This window comes from Sitophilus oryzae, unplaced genomic scaffold, assembly GCF_002938485.1.
Source record: "Sitophilus oryzae breed Bouriz unplaced genomic scaffold, Soryzae_2.0 scaffold_926_pilon_pilon, whole genome shotgun sequence".
Lineage (NCBI taxonomy): Eukaryota > Metazoa > Arthropoda > Insecta > Coleoptera > Curculionidae > Sitophilus > Sitophilus oryzae.
The window spans coordinates 1,480,395-1,492,505 of record NW_022147557.1 but is presented as its reverse complement, the minus strand read 5'-3'; the positions used below and the strand labels follow the sequence as shown (position 1 = coordinate 1,492,505).

At 33.9% G+C, this 12,111-nt stretch overlaps 1 protein-coding gene across 3 annotated transcripts in view; it reads right to left on the bottom strand.

Moving 5' to 3' along the window:
- Positions 1-12,111, bottom strand: part of LOC115890794 (probable kinetochore protein NDC80) — a 28,058-nt gene that overhangs the window by 2,101 nt on the left and 13,846 nt on the right. For 2 of the 3 annotated variants that reach the window (XM_030911134.1, XM_030911137.1), the window contains exons 5-8: positions 8,334-8,657; positions 6,327-6,561; positions 4,671-4,820; positions 1,461-1,628 (exon numbers count right to left, since the gene is read on the bottom strand). In XM_030911134.1, the coding sequence (XP_030766994.1) occupies positions 1,461-1,628; positions 4,671-4,820; positions 6,327-6,561; positions 8,334-8,657 (877 nt within the window). The remainder of the gene's footprint in view (positions 1-1,460; positions 1,629-4,670; positions 4,821-6,326; positions 6,562-8,333; positions 8,658-12,111) is intronic. The other variant, XM_030911136.1, reaches the window with a different exon arrangement.

The window sequence follows — 12,111 nt, the reverse complement described above, 5'->3', positions numbered from 1 at the left end:
ACTAAAATACCCTTCTCTATCTACTACTAAAGCTCAATAACTGTTACTAAATAATATTAAACTACTCTCATACAAATCCCAGTAATGCCCGTGAGTGAACAAAATACACTCACCTGTATAATACTTCATTCCTTCTATTCAGTCCCAGAAATATTTTCCACACAATTATAATCTGAATTTAATATTTTTTGATAAATGGCGACGTCAGTCTAAATAATCATCAACAATGCAAACCGCATCGTCTAGGAAACGACATTTTTATACATGCGGTCAAGAAAAGTCAATTAGAGATTCAAATAAAATATTATTTCTTAAAATGACACAATTTAATATAAACAATTTTTAACGGAAAACAAGACTCTTACAAAAGAGTATACCATTAATTAAATATAGCACCATTATTTCCGCCCAAATTCTAATTAATTACATACTTAATTATGTTCGTTAATAAATTATTCTAAATAAATGGATTTGAATCGGAAATCAATATAATAATAAGTTATGAAAATGAATGTCTCTGTTGTTATAAATAAGATTTTGTCAAAAAGTGAAATATCATTTTTAAGGTGTTACTTTTGACCACACTGTCTAATACACATACAAAATTCAGTTTTTTAGTATTTGGAGGAATTATTATTAATCAACGCAAACAGTTAATTAATGTAGTTTGAATACTGGAATCATATTAATTGGTCCTCTTTAACCAATATTTAAAGTTTCTTTTTATTTTTTAATGAAATAAACAAACTATATCGACAATATTAGTATCTGTACTCTTTAAAAATTTGGAATTTGGTACATCTTTAAAAATAATTTAAAATGTCAGTATTCCATGGGTATATTGATAAATGAGTTTTAAATTACAAGAAAATGCATCTTCTACGGAAACTTGAAGAGATAGGTAAAAAATGGTATAATACAATTTGATAGACAATTAAATTGTGCATCTGATTCTCATAAGGTTAAGTTATTGCCGTTTAAAGCTAGTAATTATTTAAAATAAAATTTTAGACACTCTGTATAAGGTAGTATAATTTTATTATTGCAGCACAATAACTGATCAATAAATAAACTTCAGTAAATATAAAAACTTTGAAATCCTTGGAGAAATGAAGCCTTAAAATGTTGACTGCAATTTCACAAAATTGAAAATATTTCGAAAACGGTAAGGTTCAAGTGTAATAAACCTTTATCAAATTTACCTTTATTTTAATCGTAGAAACTAAAAATGTAATAGTATACAGGGTGTTCCATTTAAAAAAATACAACTTTGATATTTTTTATTTATTTGGGACACTATGTATCTTGTAAAAATATTTTTAAATTGTAGCTCTAATAGTCCTTCAACGAACACGAAACTTACAATTGGTAAAAATCTAATCGTTTAGCTACAATACTCCGTATCGTATGTAATGAACAACCCTGTATTATAGCATTTCTCATCTAGACCACTGACAAACCTTAGAAAATTGATTGTGACTGTTTCCAATCAGTCCAGAAACTTTTTCGGACCAATATTTTAGTCTTGGACTATTATTACTGGAATATCCGCTAAATGTGGATCTGGATCCTTCTACTCTGTTTAGGGAATCTGTGGTGGGTTCTATGATTGACTCGCTCAAATCTGACTAAAATTAAGTAAAACAGACACATTTAAATTTAATACTAATCATTAAATAAAAGCGGTGGTATAGGAGTTGTATAAATATTTAAATTCCAACGTCATTTGAATTTTACTTCTCATTTTCAGTAAAATAGTAGTAACTGGAGAGAAAAATTATATAAAAATAATGTAGATTGTTGATTAAAATGAATCTGGGAATGATGTCACCTGGATATATTATACAGGGTGTCTCAAAAATAAGTGCAAGTATTTTAACTGGTAGTATATTTCAACCCCACAAATACGTCTATGAGGTTTTTTCGCGCAAAAAACATTTTGAAAATTCGAAATTTTTAAAAAAAAAATTTGGATTTTTTTTTAGTTTTTAGTTAAAAAACATAATTTCTTGATAGTATGGCAACATAGATATTAGATTAAATTTATGAGAAGGAAAATCCAGAAAAGATCCAGTGGTTCTTAAAACTTTAGCAAAAAATATTTTTTTTTGGAAATTTTCAAAGTAAAATAACTCCGTTATTTTGGACTTATTTGAAAAACGATAAAGAGAAAATTGTTTCTTTTATCGAGATCTACCACCCCTTAAAATACTTGTACTTATTTCCGGGACACCCTGTATATAAGTTTGGTCATTTTTGAACACGAATTTGAACTTCTCTTTAAAATCTATTAATTACAAACAGATTCAGGTTACCATCAGTTATTTTTGCGCCAACTTCGAAAAACAGTGGCTATTGTTAAAAAAGACAAACAAATATTTCCCATAGATAGCTGAAAGTGGAGATGGCGCTCTTAAAAATTAACCAATGCCTGTATTGACATGATCCAAAAAGCAAAATGCTAAGGAGTCATGATTCTGGCCGTAGAATTATATTTTAGGAAAATTAACACACGAAATTATTTGTTTTAAGGTTAGGGTAAAAAAACAACCCAAAAACAATACTAATGTTTAAAAAAACTGAGTTTACTAATTAAAGTTGATATAATTATATACGGATGGCTAAAAAATTCATAAAAATAAGTCTAAAAATAACAAAAATATAAGACTTTAAATTTAACCAAAAATTTCTCCGTTACGTTTTTTTCAGTGATGGGATAACTCGAGCGAAAATTCGCTCGAGTACTCAATTATTGAAGTAACCGATATTGCTCGATTATAAACGAGCGAAGAAATAAATTGAAATCCGATTTTAACGTGACATACACGATAAAAAGCCGAGCGAATTGTTTATATACATTGCAGGTAGCAAATTTATGCGACGCCGTATATATACAGAGTGTTTCAAAACAAATGCGAAAAACTTTAGGAGGTGATTCCTTGTTCAAATAATCCTTGTTGCTTTATAAACGTTGGGTCAAAAGTCAACCATTAGGGAGTTATCGCGGTACAAAGATGGCGGAAAAATAATGTTTTTATTTTCTATCTTGAAAACGAAAAGAGATTTTATGGAAGCATTACTGTTATGAAAACACACATTCAGGTAATTTTTTTACTTTTTTAAAATGAGTGGAAGGGGTTGAAATAAACTACCCCTATCATTCTTGTTAACGAAATTTAAAGAAAAATCTTACATGCAAATGCTTTAATTTGGATAGTTTAGTTTGTTTAGAAACTTTTTTACCTCTTGTGTTTTTTTGATAAAACTCACCGATTGGAAATTAAAAAATAAAATGTAAAGCATTACATGTCAGGACAAAAAACATTTTTAGATTAAGAATCTATTGATAATAACGATAATAATAATCATCTAGATAATAACGTATTGCAGTAGAGTAATGTCAAATAAAATAATATTAGGAACATTCTAAAAAGTAACAGCGGCCGACTAGATTTTTTTCAAAAAAAATTATAGCAGCCCACTAGATTCTTTATCAGAAAAAGTTTTTTGTCCTGACATGTAATGCTTTACATTTTATTTTTTAATTTCAAATCGGTGAGTTTTATCAAAAAAATAAAAGAGATAAAAAAGTTTCTAAATAAACTGATCTATCGAAATTAATTTTTTTGCATTTGTTTGATAAGATTTTTCTTTAAATTTCGTTAACAAGAATGATAGGGGTAGTTTATTTCAACCCCTTCCACTCATTTTAAAAAAGTGAAAAAATTACCAGAAAGTGTGTTTTCATAACAGTAATGCTTCCATAAAATTTTATTAGTCTATCTCTTTTCGTTTTCAAGATAAAAAATAAAAACATTATTTTTCCGCCATCTTTGTACCGCAATATCTCCCTAATGGTTGACTTTTGACCCAACGTTTATGAAGCAAACTACCCTTTATTTTGAACAAGGAATGAAGTTTTCGCATTTGTTTTGAAACACCCTGTATATTTATCCATTGCGTATCTGGGGGACAAAATTTTACGACCTACATCGACAATGCTTTGAAATAGACTAAATCAAGGGATCAAGCGAATCGCTCGCTACTTGCCATTCGTCACCGAAAGAATATGTACCCTGCGCACCCAACTTACTGCTTATCGCTTGGCGTTAACGAGTACTTACAAGCGACGGGCGAAAAACCGTATTTTTAAATTCGAGTGATGTTTCGCTCGAGCGACCACTCGGTTATTGCAATCGCTTCGAACTCGAGTACTCGATTATTGAAATTAATCGGTTTTTCCCATCACCATTTTTTTTATCTGAGTGTAGTGAGTCTTATATAAATTCAAAGTGAAAATATTCAGAGCTGGTATATATCAATAAAAGAAAGATATTTTCTCTCTACCGTTTTTCAAATTACTCCAAAATAACAGAGTTATTTTGCTATGAAAAAAAAATGCTTAAACTTTGAAATCCTCTGGATTTTTGTGGACTTTATTTCTTGTAAATTTAACTTACTACCTACGTTGCCATATTATCAAGATATGTTTTTTGACTAAAAATTAAAAAAAAAATCAAAATTTTTTAACTTTTTTGCGAAAAATATTTCATAGACGTGTTGCTAGGATGGCATAATATGCATAGTGTAATTAAACTGGAATATCATGTCCTCGCTTATTACAACATCAATTTCAGTTAAAGAATATATATATTTAAAAATTTTCATACTTCAAGCTGGTCCGGTCCTCTATAATTCTCGAAATTATCGCATCCAACGTTCAGATTCTCTAAATTTCTCTCCAATTGCTTTATTTTCTCCTGAATTATTTTCATATCGAATTCCGTTTGCGATACTGAAGCAAGCACATTTACAGTTTTCTACAAATAGGTATTTTTAATAGGAAAAGCAAAAACGCATTGTACAGGGTGTCCCAAATTCGAGCCTCATCATTGGGATCTTGGCTGTTCTAGCCGTCTAAACTAGTCGGTTACATAAAGGCAAAATTTCTGCAACAAAAAAATAAATATTCTCGATCTCAATTTTATTTCTTATAACTCTATTTGAATAGATATGGCAAAATAATTTTTTTATTACCATGTTTTTTGTTCTACAGGATAGCAGTTATCAGATTTTTAAACGTCGTTTTCTTTTTGAGCTGCAATCATCAACTTCCTTTTTTGAAATACGGTATTTTTACGAATTTTAAGATCTTCCAAAGTCCCAAAACCAATAATGTATCGCACTCGAAAAATTCATATAGTAATGATTTTCTGGCAAGGTTTTAAAAAACTATTCTCTGTCTCTCTCTAAAGGAGAGACATAAGTAACACGTGAGTTCTTATGGAAAATGTCATTAATGTGATTTTTTAGAATAAGTGCGATACGTTATTTCTTGAATAAAAATACAGGGCCGTATTTAAAAAAGAGAAGTTGATAATTGCAGCGCAAAACAAAACATGGGTTTTAAAATCTGCTAAAGCCATCTTCTAGCAACAAAATGCAACAATGACGATGTAATAGTACGAGAGCTAGCAACGTCGGAAAAACAAGGATTTTAAGACGTTGATATATCTTTTACTATGCTCTCTAGAACAGCATGCGGCCCGTCTGGCTGCCAGTAAACGTTTCGTTCCCTACTGCGCATTGAAAGAAGATCCTATATTTTTATTAGTCCTCTAAATTCTAGTATTGAATATAAACCGACCGAGTCTCCACAGCTCAACGCGTAGAGGTTCCGACTATCAAGCGAGGAGTCAGAGTTCGAATCCGGGTCACGGCAAAAACTTTTTTATTTTATTTTAATTTATATTCTGATAGTAAAGTATTAAAATATTTAGTAAGTAATTAAAAAAAAAAGTCTTTGCCCTGACCCGGATTCGAACTCTGAATCGTCGGTTCGTAGTCAGAAACTCTACGCACTGCGCTATGGAGACATGTTCGATTTATATTCAATATTAGAATTTATAGGACTAAATTAAAAAAAAATATAGGATCTTCTTCCGATGCGCAGTAGTGAACGCAACGGGTATCGGCAGCCAGACGGGCCGCATGCTGTTCCACAGAGCATAGTAAAAGATATATCAAAGACCCAGCTATCTTAAAATAAAAACGTTGCTAGCTCTACTATAAAATTAACATTTCCCTATCTCTTCAAATACTATCATAAAAAAATTGAAATAAAATCATAAATATTTTTTATTCAAAAATTTTCGAGTTTTTGGTTTCTTCTTTCAACAATGCAACTTCTTTGTTGATATTTTGATCAGTATCAAACTGCGTAAGTTTGCCTCTTTTTAATCCAAATTGTGTATCTCCTAGTTTCTCCTAGTTTCCGAGATCCCTATAATGAGGCTCGAATTTGAGACACCCCGTATATTATATACTTGTACGGTTGGAGGAATGCTATTATCCGCGCAAAAACTTAATTTTTCTATAACAGTGGTTTGGGCTTTTGAACCACTTTCGTCTCTTTCTGGTAGATTATCGTCGTGTGATCTTCTATAGGAATTCTGTTGGGCTTGTATGTAACGTTCGTGAAGTTTGTTGTATTCTGTTTCAAGCAGCCTCAATTTCTTCTCCAAAATTTCTTTGTCTCTCGTCACTTGTTCTAGTTGTTGCCTACGAAATTCAATATTACTATGATTGTTGCATGGTATCTGAGAGCTTTTTTTGAATTTTTTTTATCTAAAGCCTCATTCACAATATCGAGATTAGTGGATTAAATTTTGGTTTAAATAAACTTTATACTTATGAGTTATGAGTTTACGAGAGTGGTGGGCAAAACCATTATTTTTAAATATCTTGCATTAAAAAAGGACAGTAAATCATTTCTATATCAAGTAGAAACGGTAAATAAGTTCTACAGGGTGAGTTTCCTTTGATGTTCTCTATGGGTGTCTCGGGAACTACTGGAGATAGAGAGTCGGTTAAATGGGGAAAGAATTGCAGTTTTGTGGGGTCATAAATATGCGCCTTTCAGATTTTTGAAAAAGTTCGTGGCTTACTAGATATTTCGAAAAAAAAATTCGTCTATTTTAAAAACTGTCCCTAATTCCATTATAATCTATTTTAGACAAAAAGTTTTTAGATAAAATTTGTAGATAATCACATTCTTAATGAGACTGTCATCGGTTTTTTTCTAAAGCCTGTCATTTTTGACATATGACACAAACATATGTTTTTTTAAATGGAAACCATAGTTGGCCGTGACTTTATAAAAAGCGCCATTTTGTAAGCTTTTCAGCGATATAAGCTATAATATGTTTTCTTCGAAAAATTATCGAGTTATAGCCACTTCTTATCATTATTAAATAATTTCACTTAGTTAGCCATGGAAACATGTTTAATTGCTCTAATAAATGTGAAGCTGCCACATCAAAACTTTGTAAATTAAAATAAACAAAAATTGTAAATATGAATTTTTCATATGAAGAAAAGCGTGTAAGATTATTGGTTTAACTTTTCTTGACAATACATTTTCGAGTATAAGTTGACCGGTGAATGTTATGTTTTTTAGAGAACGATTTTCAAGGCTTGTTAGAAAAAATAAATTTAAATTATAGTCAATTCTTATCTTTCTTGACTAATTTCACTTAGATTTCATGGCATACCGCAAAAAAACCATACCGCAAAAAAAATTCTATAATGGATAGGTCAGGTCATCCATGCAATTAGTCCACCTCTCCCTATCCCTGAGTTTATATTATTATAATATAAATAATTTTTAACATTTCTTTCATTAGAGGGGGGGGGTCATAATGAAAGTCATGTTGGAAACACTCTATTGATGCGCGGGTATCTACACGCTTTTCTTCATTTGATAAAAAAAAGTTTTGATGTGGCAGCTTCACATTTATTAGAGCAATTAAACATGTTTCCATGGCTAACTAAGTGAAATTATTTAATAATGATAAGAAGTAGCTATAACTCGATAATTTTTCGAAGAAAACATATTATAGCTTATATCGCTAAAAAATGGCGTTTTTTATGAAGTGATGGCCAACTATGGTTTCCATTTAAAAAAACATATGTTTGTGTCATATGTCAAAAATTACAGGCTTTAGAAAAAAAACCGGGGACACTATCTCATTAAGGATGTGATTATCTACAACTTTTATCCGAAAACTTTTTGTCTAAAATAGCTTATAATGGAATTAGGGGCAATTTTTAAAATAGCTGAAATTTGTTTTTTTTTCGAAATATCTAGTAAGCCATGAACTTTTTCAAAAATCTGAAAGGCGCATATTTATGACCTCACAAAACTGCAGTTCTTTCCCCATTTAACCGACTCTCTATCTCCAGTAGTTTCCGAGATACCCATAGAGTAACAGTAGTAATCAGTAGTAACATCGTAGGAAACTCACCCTGTATATCAAGATCTATATCATTACCTAAGGTCCTCTATGTTATTGTTAACCTCTTCCAACTTGGCTAGAGCGAGCTTCTTAGTTTTCGTATTAGTCTTGAAGTCTTTCGCTGCTGTTTCTAACTTCTTCAACAACGTTGCCTTCTCTTCAATTAGTTCTTCCAATTGCTGCGTAGCTGCCCTATTCTCCTTCTGTACCACAGTTAGCTGTTTGGTCATCTCCCTCTTATCTTTCGTCAATGCGTCAATCTTTCTTGACAACACCGCGTGCTCTTTTAAGGAGCTGGCCTGCAGACGGTGCAGGTCATCTTTCAACTTTAGACATTGACTGTGCAGTTGCTGTTCAGTACTAAATATATAAAAGATATTATGGAAGGTGATTAGAGATTAAAATAAATTAACTTATGACTGAAATAAAAAGAGATAACATTATGAGTTGTATGAAGATTCTAAGAAATAACCTTTTTTTCTTGAACCTCTCAATAAAATAATTATCATTCGTCATCATCGTATACGGGCAATATAAAATTATTATATAAGAATTCTTGCCATTCATCTGCTGATATATAAATTTAATTCTAAACTGTGGAATCGACCCAAGCTCCCCTGATGAAGGAGTAGTAGTATCCATGAAATTACCATTCAAGTTGGCGAGATCACAGTGTGTAATATTTACAAACCTCCCGCTGCACCATGGCCACAGCATGTTATCCAGCCTTTCCTTCACCCAGCTGTATACATAGGAGATTTCAACAGCCACTACACCAAATGGAAATACAGGGAAAATGATTTGAAGGGCGAAAGCCCCATGGACTGGCCAGACGGGCACAACCTATACCTCGTATTTAACGCCAAAGATCCCGGTCCTTTTAAGTCTGCAGCATGGAGACAGGATTATAACCCAGATTTGTGTTTCGTTTCTTCAGACAGCAATGAACATCCGCTTCCAACTACACGAACTGTCCTGGACGATTTTCCACATAACCAACATCGCCCGGTGTTAATAGAAATTGGGTTGAGTATCCCTTTAGTAAAATCTTTTCCCCGCCCGAGATGGAACTTCAATAAAGCAAACTGGAAACATTCTCCAATAATCTCGACAAATGCTTAGGTTGGATTCACCTCTAGGGAGAAATTATGAAAGGTTTGTTGGTGCTATCATTAGCACCGCCAAGAAAACCATACCTAGGGGTTATAGAAAGGAGTACATCCCGGGATGGGGCGAGACTAGCGAAGGGCTATACAGGGAATTTCTAGAATTAGGTGACCGCGAAATAGCTGACGAACTTCTGCACTGTTTAAACTCTGCGAACCGCCAGAAGTGGACGGAAACTGTTGAAAATTTAGACTTTACAAAATCCAGCTGAAAAGCTTGGGCATTATTACGAAAACTGGGGGGAGATAATCAAAGAACAAGAGTGGACATTCCTGTGAATCCAAACGAAATCGCCTCTAATATTGTTGATACCTCAAGAGTACCAAGCTCGGCACCAACGGACCGTGCACACACGATCGAAATCAAGCGACAATTAAAACAGCTGAAATCATCTTGTGCTGAGGAGACAGCATACTCCCAGCCTTTTACCTTCGAAGAAATACTATCTGCATTAAGGCCAACATATAAAGGAACATATTAAGGCCGGCAAATCTCCAGGATTTGACGGCATCCACTCGGAATTCCTTCTGAATTGTGGTGAATTTACAAAGCGATAATTGATGCACTTTTTCATCGACATAATTAAAACAGGCACTATTCCACAGCCACTAAAAAGCACTAAAATCATTATCATCCTAAAGCCTGGTAAGCCTAACGACAAGCCACAAAGTTATCGCCCAATCGCACTGCTGAGCACAATCTACAAACTTCTGGAGAGACTAATCTACAACAGAATGAATCCAAAGATAATGGAGAGTATACCGATTGAACAAGCTGGCTTTCGTCCTGGACGTAGCTGCGTAGATCAGGTTCTGTCCCTAACAAGTTACATCGAAGCAGGATTTCAACGGCAAGAAAAAACATCAGTTGCTTTTATTGCCTTAACCGAGGCGTACGATACAGTTTGGAGACAGGGCTGAGCCATTGGCTGAGCCATATGACATCTATAAGCTAGCTAGAGGCATTCCCTGCCAGAAAACCGTCAACTTAATCGACGATATGCTCCGAAATAGACTCTTTCAGGTAAAAGTGGGAGAGAAAGAAAGCAAAAAGATGAAACTTAACGGATTGCCTCAAGGTTCTCTCTTAGCTCCATTGCTGTTTAATTTATATATCGCTGATATGCCTGCTACTTCAGCTAGAAAATTTGGGTATGCGGATGATTGGGAGATAGCTACGAGACATAAAAACCTAAAGGAGACAGAGGCTGTTCTTGCGGAAGACCTGTCTTCCCTGGGAAACTACTTCCGCAAGTGGAGGTTGCAACCGAGCGCGGTAAAGACGGAAGTTAGTTGTTTCCATCTTAATAATAAATTAGCAAACCGAGAACTTAAAATAAGGTTTGAAGGTAACTGGCTCTCCCACAACAACACCCAAAAATATTTAGGCATTACACTAGATAGGACCTTGTCCTTTAAGAAGCACCTCACACAAACTGCAGTTAAGCACAACACTCGGAATAATATCCTCCTATAATAAATTATGCGGCACCACGTGGGGGTCATCCGCGAGTACCTTGCGCTCCTCTGCGATGGGTTTGGTTTACCCTACTGCTGAGTACCGGGGCACAGCCGGTGTGGCTTCTTATTCTAAGTAATATTCCTCCACCACATATACGCAGGCAGTATGCACTTTTTAGAGAATATACTAAAATTACTAACATGCTGGCAACTGCCGATACATTTGGATGTCCATGACCTGGATAGGAACAGGCTTCGCTCAAGACGTCCAACATTAAAAACAGCAAGCAGCTTACATCGGGACGGTTTTAAATTAACGGAGTCATGGAGTAGGGAATGGGAATCAGAGTTGCCAGACCACGCCGGGAATATGCCGGCTATAACTCAGATCCCGCCAGGCTTTGACATGCCACGTAAGACATGGTCTGCGTTGCACCGGATAAGGACAAATCATGGGAGGTGTGCTGATTCTATGTTTAAATGGGGAAAGTCAGCTTTCCCAGAATGCGACTGCAACACCGGCAGACTCACTATCCGGCACATAGTAGAAGCACGGCATATAAATCACACGGCAGGCCGACTCGCTTTGGCGGGAACGCTATGCGCATACCCTTGCGCACGCCGCCATTATGAGTGCCAGCGACAGAAATTAACCAGTGTCGTAGTCAGTCGTAGTCTTTGTCATCGACAACATACAGTTACGGCAGCTTTGAGTCAGTAGCGTGCGGCTTAATTTATTTCATTCTTTTCTTGAGTGATATATTTTGTTTTTATTGTGTGATATATTCGGTTTTTGTAGTTTAGTAGTAGAAAGGAAGTCCGAAAACTAAAAAGTTTTAATACTCAATCATTGTCTACGGCATTCAAAGTAATTTTTATTATTAGGTATCCTGCAAAATGACAAACAAGATTCATTTCTAAATTACTGTTTTTCTGATTATCCGTATCTATTTTTAATTTTTATGGATAGCTCATGACAATTCAGAGAGAAAAGAACAGAGGTCTCGTTGTTTTTTATAAGGTCTGCCGTTGTTAATAAGATGTTTGCCAGATCATTTTGGCAATTTTCAGTACCCGTATGTAATATTCGGACACAAAGTTTTTTAAATGTTCTTCTAAACTGGATGAATTTATTCTGGATGGGAATAATGATAGGTTTACAAGATATTGGAATTACAAGATAAAGT